The sequence below is a fragment of the Danio rerio genome, chromosome 19 (assembly GCF_052040795.2).
Source record: "Danio rerio strain M-AB ecotype USA chromosome 19, GRCz13ab, whole genome shotgun sequence".
Classification (NCBI taxonomy): domain Eukaryota; kingdom Metazoa; phylum Chordata; class Actinopteri; order Cypriniformes; family Danionidae; genus Danio; species Danio rerio.
The window spans coordinates 46139791-46162500 of record NC_141039.2 but is presented as its reverse complement, the minus strand read 5'-3'; the positions used below and the strand labels follow the sequence as shown (position 1 = coordinate 46162500).

The window sequence follows — 22710 nt, the reverse complement described above, 5'->3', positions numbered from 1 at the left end:
ACTGTAAATATACATGAATCAGAGAGTGAAATTCAATACCTTTTAAGACCTTTTTTAAGACTCTCTCCTTACATTTTAAGACCTTAAAACCACTTTAGGTTTCAAACAGATACACTGGCGAGATTTTAACTTACAGTATATTTACTTAATATTTATATAAAAATCTAATCCAAAACTAAAACATTTATATACTGCATAAAAATCTATTAAATCTAGCTAATTTAGCAGGTTGGCGCTTATAGAACTGCAGAAATAATGGTGTTGGCTTGGTTTCTGCAGTAAACAAAGCAACATGATGTCAAATCTAGCAGGATTTTATTGATTTCATAAACTACACAGCATACATTGCATAATCAAAAATGATATAAAATTTAACATTTAAGATTTTTGAATACTTTTTAGAGGTCTAAAATTTCTCTACATTGATTTATCAACTTTTAATACTTTTTAAGACCCTGATAAAATTTTATGCGTGACCATTCGACCACTCGATGACATCCAAAGCAGAATCCTATTGGAGTTTCTAAATAAATTATTATTTAATTGTTAAATTAATGTTTGCATACATGACAGAAATCAAAATATTTTGTTTCACTAATAGACAAATAGCTAATCACCAGGGTCTGAATGTGAAGATGAAAATCTAATCTGTCTGATGGCAAAGAAGAAATGATCTCCAGTTCTCCAGCAAGAGAAATGCGCAGCCATGATTTTGCAAAGTCCAATGTGATCCTGGATTAACATCTATGTTGATCGTGGAACATCATTTTTGTTCGAAAATGTAATCCATACCTATTCTCTAACCCTAAACCCAACTAACCCTATTCTCTAACCCTAAAACCATAACTGTACATTATTCGCAAAATCAAAGGGGAATAATCGTTGGAAAGCAATCATGTAGAAGTGCATAAACCTAATTGTAAGCCTAAACTTAACATAAACGGTAAACATATCTCTCAATTCTGATTGGCTGGTTGGAATTTTGTTACATGTCAGAAACGTGTCCTTCTTGCTGAAATCAAGTTGGCGAAGAAATGCAGCACAACACTATTGGGAAAAAGGGTGTTATCTTATATTACAAGTAGCGTATTTTGGGTAGTGGAATCAGTTATTGATAACAATGAGAAACACTCAGTGCTTGAATTTACTTACTCCCTTAGGTGGACTATATTATTAGACTTGTCTAGAGAATCGTGAATGAGTGTATGGGGCAGAAATACCCTGAAAAGTATTGCATTGGAATGGAAAAAATGTGTTCTGTGTGAACGGCCCCTAAGACAATGACAGAGAGCAGTGTTGTACCAGCTGGTGTTGTGGCTGGAGCCACTGTGGACTGTGGTGACTGATTACTGTTGTTCAGAGTTGAATGATTCGCAGCATCTGAATCCAGTGTTGTGTTGTGTTCAGCTGTCTGCTCTCCACTGGATCTGGAGCTCGCCGCACTGTTAGATGTGGTCAGTGGCTCTGAAGGGTTAGAAGACATGTCCTGCATCAAGAAAGAAATATCAAGTTAGTTGACAAAAAATGATGCAAATTAAGAGATAAGGCTAGAGTGGTGATGACACATTTTTTGAAAAAACAATTCTGAAATTTTCAAAATGCATCATTTTTTTTCTGAGCTTATTTTTTAACAGCCAAAGGTGTTGTATGATTAACAAATAGCTGTACTCTGCTTGCATCCATTTATCTACAAAAACTCCTTGAACCTAAAATAATCCTTAATAATATCAATAATCATTAAAAAAGTTAGAAAAGGTTAAAGTGAAATACAGGAGTGTTCATAGTGAGCCATTTTTTCAATAACCATGTGACAAAAGCCAACTTAAATGACTCAGCCAAATGCACAAGCACTTTTCCTCAAGCCTAGAGCCCCATCTGCTGTTTAAAAACAAGCTTAGAGCACTGTCTGCTGTTTAAAAACAAGCCTAGAGCCCCATCTGCTGTTTAAAAACAAGCCTAGAGCACCATCTGCTTTTTAAAAACAAGCCTAGAGCACCATCTGCTGTTTAAAAACAAGCCTAGAGCACCATCTGCTGTTTAAAAACAAGCCTAGAGCACCATCTGCTGTTTAAAAACAAGCCTAGAGCACCATCTGCTGTTTAAAAACAAGTCTAGAGCACCATCTGCTGTTTAAAAACAAGCCTAGAGCCCCATTTGCTGTTTAAAAACAAGCCTAGAGCCTCATCTGCTGTTTAAAAACAAGCCTAGAGCCCCATCTGCTGTTTGAAAACAAGCCTAGAGCCTCATCTGCTGTTTGAAAACAAGCCTAGAGCCCCATCTGCTGTTTAAAAACAAGCCTAGAGCCTCATCTGCTGTTTGAAAACAAGCCTAGAGCCTCATCTGCTGTTTGAAAACAAGCCTAGAGCCTCATCTGCTGTTTGAAAACAAGCCTATAGTGGTATCTGCTGTTAAAAACTAGCCTAGAGCAACATCTGCTGTTAAAAAATTGCCAAGAGTGTCGTCTGCTGTTAAAAAACTAGCCTAGAGCACCATCTGCTGTAAAAAGCTAGCCTAGAGCACCACCTGCTGTTCAAAACTAGCCTAGAGCACCGCCTGCTGTAAAAAGCTAGCCTAGAGCACCATCTGCTGTTAAAAACTAGCCTAGAGCACCGCCTGCTGTAAGAAGCTAGCCTAGAGCGCTATCTGCAGTTAAAAACTAGCCTAGAGCACCATCTGCTGTTCAAAACTAGCCTAGAGCACCGCCTGCTGTAAGAAGCTAGCCTAGAGCGCTATCTGCAGTTAAAAACTAGCCTAGAGCACCATCTGCTGTTAAAAACTAGCCTAGAGCACCGCCTGCTGTAAGAAGCTAGCCTAGAGCGCTATCTGCTGTTAAAAACTAGCCTAGAGCGCCATCTGGTGTTCAAAACTAGCCTAGAGGACCGCCTGCTGTTAAAAACTAGCCCAGAGCGCCGTCAGCTGTTAAAAACTAACCTAGAGCGCCGTCTGCTGTTAAAAACTAGCCCAGAGCGCCGTCTGCTGTTAAAAACTAGCCTAGAGCACCATCTGCTGTCAAAAACTAGCCTAGAGTGCCATCTACTGATACAAACTAGCCTTTAGCGATATCTGCTATAAAAACTAGCCTACTGGACCACAAGCGCATGCTTTAAAAACCAGTCTAGAGCATCATCTGTTGATGCAAACTAGCCTAGAGTGCTGTCTGCGGTTTAAAAATAGTATAGAGTGCCATCTACTGTTAAAACCAGCTTTGAGTGACGTCTGCTGTTCAAAGCTAGCCAATAACGCCATCTGCTATTCAAAACTAGTCTAGAGGGCCATCTGCTGCTAATAAGCTAGCCTAGAGCGCCGTCTGCTGTTAAAAACTTGCCTAGAGCACATTCTGCTGTTAAAAAACTAAGCCCACAATTGATTCAAGAGGGAACAGCGATGCATTCTGAAACCTCAAAATAGATGCACAATCAATTTCTCAATTGATTTTTCACCACAGCTCTAATTAAGCAGAAACAGCTATGCTCTGAGGACAGCCGCTTTAGTTTACAAGCAAATGCAGCTTATGTGCAAATTTGGCAGATCACATTTAAACTGTGACTAAAGCAGTTTTCAACTATTCCAATGAGTTTCAGAGCAAGTCATATGACAGCCTGACCTGCTCCGTGTCCCTGATTGCTCTGATGTCCTGAGCGCTGCGGGTTTTCCTCCTCTTGCTCTTGTTTAGGAGCTGCAGGAGCCCCAGAGACTCTACATGTGGCTGCGGAAGAGACGAGATGCCGCAGGTTTCCCTCTGAGAGCAGGCCAGCAGCACACAGCGTCCGCCGAGGCTCCACACGGCCCCGCAGGACGGCTCCAAACAGCAGGACTCCCAGCAGCGTGACCCTCCCTGGTCCACCGCCAGCGGCTGCCAGCCCAGACCGATGACGCTGCTCCAGTGGATCCCCAAAACACCGCCGGTCACTGAGCAGATGCTGCCAGAGACCCCTGACACAGCACAGAAAACTCAGCTTAAAAATGTGGAGCACAGAGAAAAGACCACATTCACTGCGATGTTAGGAAGATAGCAGTGATGTGATCATTTATGTTGTTATTGTGGCTGTTAACTTATAAATGGCTGATGATAAAAACCTATACTATAGAGCAGGGACCACCAAACTTGTTTCTAGAGGTCCGATGTCCTGCAGATTTTAGCTCCAACCCTAATCAAACACACCTGAAGATGCTAATCAAGATCTTACTAGGTATATTTGAAACACCTAGGCAGGTGTGTTGATGCAAGTTGGAGCTAAACCCTGCAGGGCACCGGACCTCCAGGAACGAGGTGACCCCTGCTATAGGGTATTAATTTACCAAAAAACTTATACAAAACAAATATAAATTAATAAATATTAATAATAAATATCAAATAAATATAACATTTAGTTACATAAAAATAATACAAACTATAATTAGATTCGATAATATAATTAAATATTAAATCACTTGAGATTTATAATAGAAATGATCCTGGATGGAAAAAAATATCTATGAATACATTCAATAAATTCATTAAATATTAATTAGTTAATTTAAGATTTAGATGAGAAACGGTCATGCACAAATAAATATCTAATATTGACAGATAGTGATATTTTATATTAATAATATTGTCTGGAAACCAATAAAATGTCTAATATTAAATCTGCCTCTAGATTATGATTATTTCACCAAAATAAATATGATCAGGGCTTGATTTTTAATTATTTAATTAGGAGAGTAAGGTCTGACTTTGCTTTGACAAAAGTCTTGTCTTGTTAGTTAACAGAAATAATGTACAGTATAGAATATAGAGTGATGGTGCAGTGGAAAACAGGACTCCCATGAGCTTGGAGGATTGCATCCATACATCTCTACCATGACTCAAATCACTTATGAATAAAGTCATCTGGAATTGCAAAGAAAGCGTTCCTGCAGGACTCCCAGAGTTCATCAAGATTCTTTGTATTCATCTTCAATGCCTCCTCCTTCATCTTACCCCAGACATGCTCAATAATGTTTAAGTCTGGTGACTGGGCTGGCCAATCATGGAGCACCTTGACCATCTTTGCTTTCAGGAGCTTTGATGTGGAGGCTGAAGTATGAGAAGGAGCGCTATCCTGCTGGAGAATCTGCCCTCTCCTGTGGTTTGTAATGTAATGGGCAGCACAAATATATTGATACCTCAGGCTGTTGATGTTGCCATCCACTCTGCAGATCCCTTGCACGCCCTCATACTGAATGTAACCCCAAACCATGATTTTTCCTTCACCAAACTTGACTGATAACTGTGAGAATCTTGGGTCCATGCAGGTTCCACTAGGTCTTCTGCAGTATTAGTGATGATTGGGATGCAGTTCAACAGATTCATCTGAAAAAATGTATCTTCTGCCACTTTTCCAAGTGATCGACTCAAAGTCAAGTTACTATTTGTTGCTCTTACAACTGTGATCAATGACAAGACTCTTATCAGGTAGTGTAGAGTCAAGCTAGAAATTATTCATAGTCATGTAATACAGTTGAATTCTGAATTATTAGCCCCCCTGTTTATTTTTTCCCCAATTTCTGTTTAATGGATGGATTTTTTCAACACATTTCTAAACATAATAGTTTTAATAACTCATTTCTAATAACTGATTTATTTTATATTTGTCACAATGTCAGTAATTAATATTTTACTAGATATTTTTCAAGACACTTCTATACAGCTTAAAGTGACATTTAAAGGCTTCACTAGGTTAACTAGGCAGGTTAGGGTAATTAGGCAAGTTATTGTATAACGATGGTTTGTTCTGAAGACTATCGAAAAAACAAATTGTTTAAAGGGGCTAATAATTTTGTCCATAAAATGGTGTTTAAAAAATGTAAAACTGCTTTTATTCTAGCTGAAATAAAACAAATAAGACTTTCTCCAGAAGAAAAAAATATTATCAGACATACTGTGAAAATATCCTTGCTCTGTCAAACATCATTTAGGAAATATTTAAAACAGAAAAAAAAAAAAAAATCAAAGGGGGGCTAATAATTCTGTCTTAAACTGTATATAAAAACATTTAGCTCATATGCAGACTATGGGACATAACACAATAGTCTACTGTTAATTCATGCTAGTAGTCTCACATCTAGCTCTGCCATGATGGAAAATAAAGACTGTCGTGCCACCACAACACAAGGCTGTTTATCACACAGGTCACAAACAAATCGCACTTGTTTTTGCACTAAACAGTTTCAGGAAGTCAGAGTCAAACCCAGCATAAACACTGTTCTGTTTCCAAAGACTGAAACCATGACAACGAAGGGTGGCTTATTATGGGATGGCAGTGAAACTTGAACTGCAAGACAGCCCCATCCGTTGTGCCATTTCCCCTTTTGTGAAAACAAACAAAGTGTCCATTATACTGCCCACTTTGAAGACCTCCAAATCAGAGCCGCCACTCATGACTGCAGTGAGTCACAAACATGGTGTTAACATGTAACGGGTTCAGTAATCTGATCAAGAGTGGTCAGCAGAGATGCATCATCGTTAAAATAAATGCACTTCAAAAACGTAATTACTAATTACATCATTAAAATTTTATTTAGTCTTATTTTCTAATTGCAAAAGCTACTTAATTACTCAATAATGAATTTAATTACTTGACTCTACCATAATAAATCTCTGCACAGAAACAGTGATATTGGAAAAAGCTGACATTGTGATATTTTGTATTTTTGCGATATATATTGCAATATACACACAATTTAACCAGATGACTTGAATAGTTCTGTTTGCATATTTTAACATATTAATAATTTATTAATTTCAGATCGATTGGGATTAGAGTGAATCATGCACGACATAATAGATTTACAAGCATAAATACTTTAAAAATTTACAAGCATATTTTAAATATTGAATATAATTTAAATACAAGATATTATAAAATGGCAAGGATAGATAAATAAAAAAACAGCAAAAAGGGTGCGTTAGGGTTTTCAGCAAATAATCAAATTCTATTTAAATTGAAAAATCAAATATAAAATAACACTGCAAAGAGATTACTCTTTAAACAGTTCAAATAAATAAATTTCTACTGCATATGTGCATGATATAGATGCTGACATGATATATTGTGTAGTAGAAAATATATATTTTTTAATTTAGTCAAATATGGCCTTTAGTTTAAAAAAAATGATGCTTGAGCATTTTAATAGCAAACAACAATCTTTAGTTAACAAACAGAATTACTTTGCTAAATAGTAAAAGATAAACACTATATGTTTTAAAAGCTTTTAATGAGGGTTTATGCAGGTTTCTGCAAATTCAAAACTTAAGACCTTTTTAAGACCATTAAGAATGAAATTTCAGACATGTATAGGGATAACTCTAACTAATGGCTCAGCAAAAAATAAATTTTACTCTCCCTAAAAAAACAAGTTAATTACTTATTTCTCAATCACATATTTGAAATAATGTTTTAAAACAAGCAGACCCTATAGTTTACATTTTAAATCTTTTCAGTGTAACTTAAAAAAAATCTTTTTAAAAACACTTGAACTACATGTATGCACAAAAGACTGTTTAAATTATAAATAGAAAAAGTTATAAGTAGAGTTTTGCTAACAGTTTTATTAAGATGTATTGTTTGGATCGATTGAATCACTTTACATAAACAAAGAAAAATTAAGACCCATTTAAAATAATTTAAGACCAACAAGACAATTTTTTTGTAAATTTAAGACTTTTCAAGGCCTAAAATTTTGTTTTTGAAATTTAGGACATTTTAAGACCCCGCAGACACCCTGAATATATAAAATCTGTCAGACATACAAAACTCAGACTCCAGTACTGAATTGTAACAGGCACCCGAACAGGGACTCAAATTTGAATGTGAACTTTGAATGTAAATTTCAACTTGAAACTTAATTTTTTTAATAATAATTATTTTTTAGAGTTTTAACCTTTATTGATAGGACCTCGAGCTGTGAATCGAACTCGGGTCGCCAAGAGCACCTGGGTGCTATGTGTTGACCCACTAACCACTAGGCTATTGGTGGCGACAACTTGAAATTTAGTTTGATTTATACTCACCACTTTAACTTTGAACTGATGTAAATTTACTGATGCTTGAGCTGATTGATTTGCTGAATGAGAATGTTTACTATTGAAACTTTTTAAAGTCTTGTGACTTGTTTTTGTTATAATTTGTATAATTTTAGTGATACATTTTTTGTGAAATGTAAAACCTTGCCTTTTATTTCTTAGTGTATTAGTTTTACATTGTGACAATTAAATGAAAATCAGGTGTGCTTGAGGATTCTGTACTTTTTACTCACATCTTATTATATCACATCCTATATTGGCACTTTTATTAGTTCTTTGGTCTGTGTTGCATTTATATTTGAGTCTAATCTTATTTTTTTTAGTGGTCTTGTTTTACTTTTTTACTTTGGTTTTACTCATTCATCAACAGAACATTTGTAAAAGAATTTCTAATAATAAAACCAAGCCTGCCAAGTGGGAACGAACCCTTAAATCCTGTTTTCGCTGGTATTTTGCATCTACATTTTATCTTTGATTTTACTCACCCTCAAGTGCTTCCAACCAAACCTTCGTGAATTTCTTAATTCCATTTAACACAAAAGAAGATATTTTGAGGGAAGCTGAAAACCGTTGACTTACATTGCAGGAAAAACAAATACTTTAAGTCAATGGTTACAGGTTTCAAGATCAAAATATCTTCTTTTGTGTACAACAGAATAAAATAAACTCAAACAGGTTTGGAACAAGTAAAGAGTGAGTAACTGATGATAGTATTGTCAGTTTTAGGTAATCTGTTCCTTTAACATCAAGTGTAAATGATCCTGATGATGAATGAAACGAGTGACAAGTCACACACATTCATTCACTTTCAGCACTCGTTATTTAAAAAACTATTTCATTCAAAGATCACAGATCTAGAAGATTGGCTTACCAGAGACTGAGCAGAGTAAATACACACAGCTCAGGTAAAGCGAGGTAAAACGTGTCTGCCATTTCCAGCGGTGCATCCTCAGCTCCACATTGGGCATCTTACAACTAAGTGCAGCAATCTTGGAGAGAAACACCAGTTAAACAGTCAATTAATCTGACCTACATTAAACAAAGGTAAAGATTTTGCATTAGCAGAAAATGTTTGCTGTATACCTTTCCCCAAAAACAGTACAGAAACCCCAGCACTGCAGCGAGGGAAATGAAGAGTCATCCACACAAACACCTCCTCAAGAAACAGCCGCATGGCACCACAGCACTCGGTCAATACAGGGATTTCTGCCACAAACCAGTCCTTTTCAACAAACAGGGTGAGATATTTAGGACTTCTCTCAAGATCAACACACAAACTTTTCAAAAACAGATCATCAGAACAGGCCCTTATACAAAAGCTAATTAATAAAACACTGAAAAACATGATTTTAAATGTATGTTTTCCGGGAAATTAAAACTAAAGGTATGCATTTGTATAATACGTGTAGTGTCTGTGTTTATATATATATTAGGGTTGTAATGGTATGAATTTTTCACGGTATGATAATCGTCTAAAACAATACCACGGTTTGACGGTTTCGCGGTATACGGTGTGTTACAAATGTTACAAAATAATAGAACAGTGAAGCAAATTTGACTTTTTCCAAATAATATATTTTTAGTTACTATAAACAACACCACTTACAATGAACAAATAAAAATAAGAAAATAATAAATAATGTGTCAAAGTCCAAATAAAGTCCAAATAAACATGGTGCAAATCCTCAGTAAAAAATAGATATAAATATTTACTATACTGTAAATAGTTACATAACGAAACTAGATTCAATATGGAACATCCTTAGGTTTTATGTGCCAGCATGGATATGGTTGTCTGTGGATATGGATATGGATATGGTTGTCTGCAATGCAGACAAACAGCTTCACCTTCATTTGCGTCTTTTGAAAACAGCAAGAGCAGCAGTTCGTCTTTGCTGTGTCACTGTTTTGTCATGTTTCTGTGCTGCTGTGCATGCAAAAGTACTTAGTATGAGAATTATTTCATGCAAAACTTTTTGCGTTTTATTTAGCCGCGCATAAATGTATGCCTATCTCTCATTCCGTGTTGTTCAAAAAGCTTGGTCCACAAACAAAAGTGAAACCTATGCTTATTGGTTGTGATATAGCGAGTTTGAACCAATCTGGGCATGGAGGAGGGACAATGCATCAATGTATCATGTCTGATTTGTCCGGAGACACAGTGACGAGCGTTTCTTTGTCAAATCAGCGTTGTCAAATGTTGATGACGTAATCGCACTGATTCCGGAGCCGCTGAAAGTCCGCGAATGTTATGTGATACATCACTGGAAAGCTAAGATTCTCTTCTTTATGCCAATCTTTGAATTGTATGAATCGGATCAGCGGATCAAAAGTTATTAAACATTTAAGAGCAATACTTATTTTTAGCCGCGGGCGGCTGTCTCGGTCTTTAAGGGTTAAAACCGTTGATATGCAATTGTTCATGGTATGATAATCGTGCACGTTCAAATCGTGGTAAACCGTCATACCGGTATATTGTTACAACCCTAATATATATATATATATATATATATATATATATATATATATATATATATATATATATATATATATATATATATATATATATATATATAAATAACACATATATATATATAAATAACACATTACACACATGCATGCAAATATTTGAGAACATTTTTATTTATATTTAGATTGAAAATATAAATGTGTACATTAATTTTATTCCAATTTAAATAGGAAAGTACATATTTTTGTTTTGTGGTTTTGTTTTTGAAGATACATATATAGATGGTACATTTTATTTTTTATCTTTATATTTATTATACTTTTGCATTTATATACTAATTCATGATACTATAGTTATACTTCTATTTACCATGACATAAATAAACAAACAAACAAACAAACCAGCACATACATACATTTACAAATATATTTGCTTTAGCACCATTAAGTGCATAGTCCACTACTGTCATGGTTTCCGCTACATTCATTCTTCCGTGGCGGGGCGCCACACCAAAATTCTTCCCGCCACAGCTACATTACAGCTTCTTATTCAAAATATTCGGTCGTTTTTTAAATAGAGGGTTAAAATCGCACCGAAAACATACGAAAACGTAAGTAAATAATAACAGCGCAAACTTTTCTGTGACCGTATAGTGTTGTGCGTTCGGTTTAAACATTTAAGGTGACGTGCTGACTGACTGACTGACAGGTGCGTGATGCGTAAGACCAGCAAACACGGCGTAGCTTTCAGCAAACAGCGAATATTTGATTGCGCGCGAGAAGTTTTGTGCACGAACAGAGGAAATCGGCGCTCAAGCAGAGATTGACATGCTCGTAGGCTATTACATGAATGCGATCTCGACGTAATACTGCGCCCATGACATTTGTCAATGAAATAACGCCACATGTAGTGGTAGATCTGTGTAAAATGGCCAACAGAGTCTGCCGCCACAGCTGGAAAAAATCCTAGAGTTATACTGAATCATTTTAATTGTTGTCATTTGGAAATCATTGCAAAAATATCTGCAAATATATATATATATTTTTAAATATATAAAATATAATTATAAAAAAAATGATTTTTTGCTCAGCAAAAATTATAACGCAAGTAAAATTGTACTGTATAAAAAAACAATATAAGAAGGATTAAACAGCTAGGGCTGTCGAAAATGTATCATCATCACAATAATAGTATATGCAATATCAATATCACAGGAGGTTCAATAAATTTTTATATTTTTATGTGCCAAACATTTGTGTGCTGAACGGCTGATTTCACAAAGTAGGACATGTTCCTGGATTAACATCAACGTTGATCCTCGAACAACATTCCAGTCAGCCAATTAGACTTAAGCAATATGTTTATAGTTTGTGTTAAGTTTAGGCATAACGCACTTTTATGCATGTATATGGTTTACGAACGTCTGCATAATTGTTATCCATCTATTACTGCCCTCTGATTTTGGGAATAATTTACAGTTTTGATTGGGTTTAGGGGTAGGGAATAGATGTGGATTACATTTTCAAACAAAAATGATGTTCCAGGATCAACATCCATGTTAATCCAGGATCGCATCGTGACGAAACCATGACGTGTGCTGCACAGATAGGTTGTTTACCTAAATCTGACCAATCAGATGAGGCCTTTACTATCGATATTCCCACATACACATGTTAGCTGAACCCAGAGCTGAAAATAAATACTACTGCTGGGAGACCACAGAGCCAGACAACACCCAATGATAATCCAAATTTCCTCTGAGGTTTTTGGATCTTCTTTGAAAAAAGAGAAAAATTATTTTAAAAGGTCATTTGTGGTGTTTTTAAGTCTAATTGTTTGCACCTTTTTTTTTTAATTAGCTTAGAAAAATATATATTACCTGTTCATTTTAGTATGATCATTACATTTTTTTTAATTGCTGATAAGTAGAATTTTGCAAGTTAGCTATATAGTAAGAAATATCATTAATCTTGACATTTATTGCATATTTTTCTATTGTGGAACCCTAAATTAAAATAATATAAAATCAAGATTATGAAGACGTAATAAACTGTCATATGACTGAAAAATCAACATTCCATCAACAGTTGCATTCAAGACATACAGTACAGCATTACAGGTTGTACAATGTTCAGGTGAGCATGGCTTAAAATAACCAATGCCAACAATGGCTGGTGATTTAAGGGTGTAAAGAAATTAACAGGGACAGTTCACACACAAATGATTATTCAGTCATTTAATCTCCTGCATATTGTTTCAAACCTGTATAACTTGTAAATCACAATAGCAGACGGAGGACAGAATGACAGTTTCAAACATACCTTTTCCTTTTTCAATTCAGACAATGAAACTGAACAGTGAGCAAAGCTGTCACTCTTGCCTTTCTATTGCTTTTCACAATAGATAAAGTGTTAATGTTAACAAAATAAGGGTGAACGCCAGAATCTTGGGTGAACTATTAAACACTTCATTAATTTCATGCACTCAAAGGCCACTTTATTAGGTACAGTACACCATGCTAATGCTGGACCTCATTCTGCTGTCAATTCTGCTTTAATTCATTGGGGTGTGCATTCAAAAAGGTGCCTGAAACATTTCCAGAGATTTTATCCATACTTTCATATCATCACACAATTTTTGCAGGTTTGTCATCTACTCATCCATGATGTGGATCTCTCAAGCAAGCACATCCTAATTGGACTGGACTGACATCTAATGTAGATTAGATTGTGGATCTAGTGAACTCGGTTATGTTCAAGAAACCGATCTGAGGTCATTTGAGCTTTGTCTGATGGCATAGTTCATTCCAAAATGAAAATTCACCAAAATTGATGGAAACCTGTAACCACTGACCTCAGTAGTAATGTTTCCTTACCATGGAAGTCAATTGTTACAGGCTTTCAGTTTTCTTTAAAATATCGCCTTTTGTGTTCAACAGAAAAAAAAAAACTTAAACAGGATGAAAACAAGTGAAGGGAGAGTGAATGATGACAGAATTTTCATTTTAGAGTAAACTATCCCTTTAGCCTGCTGTAAGATGCTCACAATATGGGTTCACTATGGTCATAAATGATGGAAATGTTTGGCAACAATAAGCAGGTAGATTTTGGAATTTAGGCAATGCTCAGTTGGTACCAAGAGGCTCAAAGTGTGCTAAAAAAAACATCTGAACACCATTACACCACCAGCAGCGGCCAGCAACCCTTAACGGAAGGTATAAATTATCCTGAACATCCAAATATCACAACAGAAATCAAGACTCTTCAAATCCAGCGACCTTTTTAAAGTCTTCTATACTCAAGTTTTGATGATCCTGTGTGAATTATATCCTTGGTTTTAGGGCTGCACAATATATCAATTGAGCATCGAAATCGCAATGTGTGTATTCGCAAAAGTCACGCCGCAGGATTACATCGTTTATTAAAGATTAAAATATAAATACGTGACGCAGTGGCGCAGTAGGTGTAGGCTAAATTGTCCGTAGTGTATGAGTGTGAATAGTGTGTGTGGATGTTTCTCGGAGATGGGTTGCGCCTGGAGGGGCATCCGCTGCATAAAAATAAGATGGATAAGTTGGCGGTTAATTTCGCTGTGGCAACCCCAGATTAATAAAGGGACTAAGCCAAATAGAAAATGAATGAATGAAAATATTAATATATTAATAAATATTATTTTTTAAGTAAATTATACAACAATGAACATGTTTTTTTTATGTTTGATTGTTCAATTTCGGTACCTAAATACTATTAGACTCTCTAGAAAACTTTTAACTTTTATCTTTGCTCTATTTTATTTTGTATATGCTTGTAATTTATTAGAATTTTATTATAATTTTAATTGCAAATGTATTTTTTTGCACTGCTTGATTTTTATTTGCAGTTCTTTTTTGGGTTACAAAATAAATTTTATTTCTCAAAAATAAATTTCCGCTTTGTGATTTTTTTTTGAGATTTGCATTTATTTATTCATTTTTTGCTCAATCCTTAGTTTTTGTTTGCAAAACTTTCTTTTATTTTGCAAGTATATATGGCCCTAGATTAACTCCATAAGCTTCTGCCCAGTGACTGGCTGTAAAATTACAAATTTTACCTCCTCCTTACAGGGAAATCCAGCAATAATCAAGAAAGCATGATTATATGCCGTCATGGCTTTGCAATCAATACATTTGGGGCAAAAACAGCCACCAACATAACTAAAGGGTAGCAAATTTGCCCAGAGTGTATTGTTGATTTTTTTTTTAACTCAAAGCATTTTCCCAAAATACATGTCAAAATAAGATCTGTCACTACAGATCATTCCATTTGCTGAAACACAGAGAAAATTGTGACCAAATCAACACTCAAAATCACCTCCGAGTGGATTAAAACACAAACATCCCCAACAGCACACAAGGGTTAAATAGGTGTTCCTATTAAAGTGGCCAGTGAGTGTACAATTCAAAACAGTATAGTTAACAGTATTCTTTGATATGACAGACGCCCGCACGCACGATAGGTAAACGAGTGTAGTGATGTAAACAGTCCATGACAGGTGAAGGTGACGCGTTGGAGAAAAGAGACAAGACAAGACAAGGAAGCGCGCAGGTGTGAAGATCCGGGCTGCTAAACTGTCACCACAGGCCTTCTATGCGCCAACACAACGCACTTATAAACGGATTCATTAGTGCTAAATCCTGCAGGGTTTATTTCCCGTGGAAGTACATGCTGAGTTAGCAATGCCATTTAATTCAGTGAACAAGAATTAAAATGTCGATGAACATAGAGGAGAATTACAACGAGAATGTATTCGAGATCACATAAATCAAATTATACACACAATAGGTATGTCAATGCTGATATACACACTATTTCAAATATCATTAAACTCTAACGTTAATTCACCTGCAAGTTGGAAACGGTAACAGTACATCACGCGCATATATTTTGAATCGTCATCCCCAAAAGGTCACATTTCGTCGATATTTTAAGGTTATGTAGCTGTTTTCCGTGCCTGAAGCTTGTATTCAGCAGGTTTTGGTGATTCCCTGCGGAGGACCATTGGACAGGTTGCTAACAGCTGTTCAGTGTTGGTTACCACACCACATGAAATAACTGACAAATGCGCAAATATCAAGTATGTCGATATATTACACCCAGTGTTAAATGTCTGTCACTCACCTGCTCGGTGTCAGTCAGATAGTTAGATCTCAAAATGACAGGAGACCCCCTACAGCAGCAGGACCTGTTTTCATCTCTATCTGGGTCAGTAAATCTCTCGCTATCACACACTCACACGGAAACAGACATATAGAACCGTCGCGTTTCCGCCCCGCATAACCGACTCGTTATTTTAAAAGTTTAGAAACCGGTCACAAAACAATACTACACCTTTAGAGACAACACATTGAATCCACATGGCATTAGAGTTACGACAAAGTTTTAACGATATTATTTGTTTTGAAAATTATAACGCAGATGCCACTCACAAACATGGCCGCTTTCCTAGCGTCACTTCCGCTTTTAATTTATCGTTTTTAGAACGTACACATCTTTAAATACCTCTAGAGTCTATTAAATGTTTATTTTAAGTTAGTTTGAAATATTATTGATATGGTTAATCCATATGTATCGAAACTGAAGAGAAAATCTCAAAGAATGAATGTGTACTTAGCTTAGTTAGCGGCTATAATGCATAGATATATACATGTATATATATATGGCTATAATGTGGTCTTATTTTTATGAGACTAATATCAAATAAACATCTTTTTTGTATTCTATTGTAATCTATAATGCCAAATGTCTACTTTCAATGATCTGTGTATATCATTTCACCACAGCAGAGAGCGCTGTTTTGCTTACAGTCTACGGCTTAAATAGTCTCATATGGACGACTGCACTACATGGAAATAGTGAATGTGGCTTGTTTTTCTCCATCTGTCTCTATTTAATGTAAACACCAGAGTGGGAAATGCCAACTCAAACATATTTATCTGTATACAGTAGGCCTACTATTCCAGAATTCGCACTGTGTAGTTTTGTAGACAAATACAAATGGTAGGTTATGATCAGTGGTGTATAGTAACAAATTACAAATACTCAAACTACCGTAACTGAGTAGTAGTTTTTCTCAAAAATTGTAATTTAATAAGTAGCTTTAACAATGTGTACTGTATTTTACTCCACTACTTTCGTTCAACCTGCAGTCACTACTTTATTTTCTCTTGTCTTATGGGGATTAGAAAAATCAGTCCTGTCCAATCAAATTACACATAAATCGCATCATAATGGACTACCTCAAGACATGGGTGATTTATAATTGCAGCAAACTGTTTGGAAGTGTTAAAACTTAAAAGTGTCCAAGAAGATGTCCAAAATCTTTACACGCACCCTGCTGAAAAATCCAGCTTCAACCAGCCTAGGCTGGTTGGCTGGTTTTAGCTGGTCGACCAGGCTGGTTTTAGAGGGGTTTTGGCCACTTCCAGGCTGGTTTCCAGCCATTTCCAGCCTGGTCTTAGCTGGTCAGGCTGGGAGATGACCAGCTAAAACCAGCTTGACCAGCCTAGCCAAGCTGGGAGTCCAGCCAAAACCAGCTATATCCAGCTTAAACCAGGCTGGTCAAGCTGGTTTTAGCTGGATTTGGCAGGTCATTTTCCAGCCTGACCAGCTAAAACCAGGCTGGAAATGGCCAAAACCCCTCTAAAACCAGGCTGGTCAACCAGCTAAAACCAGCCAACCAGCCTAGGCTGGTTTAAGCTGGATTTTTCAGCAGGGCATTGATCCAGAGACTGTTTAGATGCATGTCACTGATGAGATGACGGATATTTACAGACAGAATTAGCCTTAAACACCCAGGAGGCACAAGACATCAGATTGATGTTGTACCCTAACGTCATTAAGATGTTGCATTTTGTTTGGAAATGAAAATCAGGTTGACCTCAGAACCCAACGTCAGGCCGAGGTCAATGTTCATTGGTTAACCTAAAATCAACCAAATATCAACGTCTAATGATGTTACAGCTTGGCGTTGTGTGGACGTCTAACAGATGCTGGATTTTGATTGCCATCCCTGATGAATAAATGTCAGTATTTGACGTCATTATAAGGATGGTTTAAGATGTTGGTTTGACGTTGGATTTTACCAAATTTCAACCAAATATCAATGTAATTTGATGTCGTTATTGGTTATCAAAATAACATTATCCTTAGACATTGGCTAGACATTGAATTTTGTTCACCTGACATCGCAACCTAAATCTAACCTAATATTAATGCCTTATGATGTTGTGTCCCTGCTGGACAATATGCACTGAAGATTGTTACATTTACACACATCCACAAATTACATGTAAATGCACCAACTTTTCACAGTGTACTCACTACTCTTGAGTACTTTTGAAAGGGCTACTTTTTACTCTTACTTTAAGTAACATTTACAACAGACACTTTTACTTGCACTACAGTTTTAGGCAAATAATGGTACTTTTACTTAAGTGTGATTTTTCAGTACTCTTTTCACCACTGGTTATGATACAAAAACATAATACAAAAAAAGTACTATTAGCAATTGTCTTTTTTCTCTGAATGAGCTAATAGCAAGGAAAAAATGAGTTTCTTTGTGAATTATCAAAGAGTGTGCCTAGCTGTAAACCAGGCGAACGATGGCTTTTAAAAAGCTTAACTTCAAATAATAGACTTGTGTTACCACTTTGATGACTTCAGTTTGTCTAAAATAGTAGTAATAAATAAAAAGTATAAGCGGCCAAATTATTATTTTTATTGTAGTTCCGTAAGCAAATAAATTATATAAATATTCTCTACAAAAAAGCTAAACTGTTGTAAGTTATTTATCAATTTTTTAATGATTTTATTGAAACCATCTGGTCGCATTAATTTAATTATTTTTAAAACAATTGTTTAATAACAAAGTTTTATTTAGAAAGACTACATTTCCATTGAAACTGTATATAAAATTCCACCAATCAGTCAATCCCAGTGAGACTTTAGCCCTGCCCCCTGCCATGAAATGTGCAGTGAATTGTCTGCAGACTCTTTTTATCAAGTGTGATTATAGACCATTTCAATGCGGTAATGCCATTGGCCCTTGAACATTTCCTGCTTGTTATCATACTATATCATAACTGTAACAAAAAGCAATTCAATCATATTTTCACGTTTAAACAGCTGTCATAACATTATTTACTCATTTTTGGGCCTTTTTGGATTCTCGAAAGCTATGGAAATTAAAAATGTAAAAACAGGAAATACATTAGGACCATTGTCATTGTTTGCATTCCTTAAAATGGTCTATATTTGAATTAATTAATGTTTACTATTTGAGGCTGGATATTAACACACTTGTGATTTTTGCATAATAGGTCCCCTTTAAAGCATTAATGGGAAAACCACATCCAGTGAGTCAGAGATGCAGAACAAATGACTAAACACGAGTGCACCCTATAGCTCTACATCTAAAGCGGTCAGCCAGTCATATCCTGGAAGTATAGACCGGAAGTTAACAGAATGCTGCATGTCCTGGGGAAACATCTGCGTCTGTCTGAATGAATGACCCGGGCTGGGTTGAAGATATCAGTGACGTCACATCTGGTTTCGTTTACTTTCTTCAAAGAATTTACAGCTCTTTGGTATTTGGATGCTCTGATGAACTGATACAGAATCTTCAAGGTCAGGGGTCACAGCAGGGTTAGGCTATTTGTGTAATCAACACTTCAGTTGACACAACTTTTACAACAGGTCACCTAAATAAGGTTAAGCAGACAAAATTATTACCATTGTTTAACACACTTATGATATCAGTACACTTAATTTTCACATTATGTTTTCAGTACATATTCTCTGCAACTTTAAAGCAAGTAAATAGTGCATGTATCGTGTATGACCAAGACACCAGGGTTACACCCCTACTCCTCTTTACGAGAAGTGCCATGGGATTTTCAATGACCACAGAGAGTCAGGACCTCGGTTTGACATCTCATCCGAAAGACGGCGCTCACTGACAATATAGTGTCCCCTTTACATTACTGGGGCATTAGGACTCACACAGACCGCAGGTTGAGCGCCTCCTGCTGGCCTAACTAACACCACTTCCAAAAGTAACCTAGTTTTCCCATGTGGTCTCCTATCCAGGTACTAACCAGGCTCAGCCCTGCTTAGCTTCAGTGAGTAACCGGTCTTGTTGTGTTCACACCAGAAAATTGTGCTATTTGTGCGTAAATAGACGTGTGGACATTTTGAGTTTACTCGCTTCATTTGCGCTTCAAATTTACTACAATCTGAGCTGCATCCAATGCTTTTTAATGCACTCACCTAACCCCACCCCTTACCCTACCCACCACAGTGATGTCACTTACTCCATAGAGTGCATTGTGTCTGACATTGCATCGCTGAGTGATGAAATCTCACCTTGCATCATAAAGGCTGCATCTAGATACTATTGCAATAGACGTGGATTCGCATCATGGGCGGGGCTTCTGTCTGCCCGGTGACTCTAGCTTCATTGCTAAAACATGGATTTTATTAAGAGAAGAGCTGTTTATAGGCTTTATGAAGGCTGAAAAACAGCGTCGATTCGTTTGGAGCCGTGTCTGAGTCCACTAGATTCCTTTAGAGATGCACCCAGCTCTGTGAGTTCATAAACTCCTCCAGAAACTATACCTGGATGATGGAAGCTTTCAGCTGTGCTTCTGACTGAGCCGACCCCAGTTTGATGAACTGTTGTCGGTGTCAGCAGAAGGATTTTCCCCTCGGGACACTAACAACAGGCACTACGTCATAATCACGCCCCTACAAGAGAAAGCTCTTGATTGGTTAACGCAGTACGAATGTCCTCTGAAGTTCAGATTTTCCAACTTGAGTGATTTAATCGTGTCAATCTTGCAAAACGCTCAACTCGCGCCACTTTATTTGCACGAATCGCATCGCAGGATATTTATTTGCGTCTTTGCATTCACTTAACATGTAAATCACTTGCACTTGACGCTTATTCTGCGTCTGGTTTGAACGCAGCAGTAGGCTGCAGAGTGATTTGGCTGTGATATGGCTTAAACTTCCCAGTGCGTTCTATCTCCATGATTGTGGCAAAGTATTATTTTATTAATCTTTTTATTGATAATTTTATAGTAATTTTTGCTGACAATTTGCTATAAAATCATATTTTTTTGCCATATGATGGTTCCTTTATAAGCAATGCAGTTGTTACTGCGAGATTTAAAATAAACTTGCATGAGAAATTAATACAGGTGTTTGTAGCTCCGCCCTCTTCTGAAAAGAGCATGATCTCATTTAAATTTAAAGCGACAGTCCACGAAATGGCACAATTTGGATAAAAACTAAAAAGGGGTACGTTTAAACATTATTTGTGAGGTAAACAACAAAATTATGTCCAAGGCACTTGAAAAAAAGAGAAAATTTATTTTAAAAGCCTTTAGTAAGATAGCTTTTTCATTAAAACTGGAATTGCCATATTAAAAAAAAAAGTTTTTTAAATAATTGTACACTTTTTTTTCGAGTGCCTTGGACTAATAATTTTGCTGTTTATCTTTATGTATCCCTTACCCAAGAAGCATATTAACATATTAATTACCCCTGAAGCAGTTTTTGTTTGATTTTGGATTATTTGTGGGGTATTTTGAGCTGAAACGTCACATACACACTCTAGAGACATCAGAGACTTATTTTACATCCTGTAAAAACGGACATATACCTTTAAGAAGGCAAATAATATTAGCACTTTCTCCAGAATACATACAGAATTAGAATAATAATAGGAAATACTGTGAAAATTTTGTCTTGTTTTATTAAAAATGACGGGAAATATATTAAATTCAAATTTAAAATGAGGGCTAATGATTTAGTATCTTCAATGAGTTCAGATTAGCAACAGGGGTAATATATACTTCACTCTGGTGGAGTTATACTATGCATACTTTGCATTGGTCATAATGGTCGTGAGCGAGATGCCACTGATGAACTGTCGCAGCAGGATATTTGCATGACTGCAGACAGGAACAGAGCAGGAGATTATAGGAGCATGTCCGGTGTGGAGCCGGGTATTGTGTTCGAGCAGTGGAGCTCACTACAACAATGACTTCAGGAATGCAAGTTATTCTAGTGATTTTATTATTTATTTTTATGTGATAATAATTAATCTAAAAATAGAGAAAAAATCAATTTACTCACCCTTGTGCTAAGAAATCTGTATCCAATTTCATATCAAGTTCATTTTCAGGTCATCCTGAGCTGAATAAGAATGCTATCAGATTCATTCTCAAGGTATATCAGAGGATTTCTTTGGGGATGTCCAAGAAACGGGTGAGATTTTAGCCAACTCTGTCGGCTGGAATTTATATAGATTAAAATACATATAAAATCAAAATTAACCACATTGATTTTGTTAGCTCAGATTGCTAGTTTTGTTGTAAACAACTCATCTGTCCACGTCTTTAAGAAAAAAAAAATGTTTGCCCTTTTAATTTTTGATTGAAATCTGTAAATGCCCTTTCTGTTTGTTTTCAGGTAAAGGCTCAGATTAGGTCTGTCTGAATTATTGGGCGTGGCTAACATACTTTACCACGCCCCTCCAGCTGTCAGTCTTGACAACAATCAGAAATGGTGAGCAGGAGGCGGTGTGTGTTAGGTTGTAATAACTCTCCCCAAACCCTTTTCCCCATCTTTCTAAATGAAATGACTACTTTTCTACATCCAATCAGCTAACAGTAAAAAAAAAACAAGCCAAGCCAATTTTCATTATTTGGATTAGCGCAATCTTACACTCCAATAACAGCGTAGGGAGAAAGTTTATATTTTGCAGTAATTTATGCGGGGCCTGTAATTATTAGTGTTGTATATTTCATTTCAAGGTTTCATGAAGTGTTTTGAAATGTGCATTTTTTATTCGATGTTTGATGCAATCTCAACTAAAAAAAGGGTGGGACTTTGAATAACTCCTCCTCTTTTACAAAAACAGCCAATAGCATTGCTTTTATCACAGCTCTGCCAGTGAGAGTGATTGAAGGGGGCAGGGGATGTCACATACTAGAGAGCATCTGATTGATCAAGATTTGATAACAAGTAAAAGGGGACGTAAAAAAAATCGTTGATTTAGGAGAAAGTAACAAACGGCAAGCTATACATGTCAGTATTATATCTTTTAAACGCAAATTTTGTCAATGCTTTGGAGCACACTAGCTTATAAA

General features: G+C 36.2%; 2 protein-coding genes across 14 annotated transcripts in view; both read right to left on the bottom strand.

The window, feature by feature from the left end:
- kiaa0319l (KIAA0319-like) overlaps positions 1-15775 on the bottom strand; it is a 39615-nt gene extending 23840 nt beyond the window's left edge. For 12 of the 13 annotated variants that reach the window (XR_015945403.1, XR_015945405.1, XR_015945408.1 and 9 more), the window contains exons 1-5: positions 15674-15775; positions 9131-9269; positions 8919-9036; positions 3605-3933; positions 1303-1486 (exon numbers count right to left, since the gene is read on the bottom strand). Coding sequence is in view for 2 of the 13 variants with exons in the window: in XM_087296067.2 (XP_087152193.2) it covers positions 1303-1486; positions 3605-3933; positions 8919-9015 (610 nt within the window). In the remaining 11 variants the exon portion in view is untranslated. The remainder of the gene's footprint in view (positions 1-1302; positions 1487-3604; positions 3934-8918; positions 9037-9130; positions 9270-15673) is intronic. The other variant, XM_087296066.2, reaches the window with a different exon arrangement.
- Positions 1-22710, bottom strand: part of wasf2 (WASP family member 2) — a gene marked incomplete in the record, with an annotated part of 185745 nt that overhangs the window by 32508 nt on the left and 130527 nt on the right.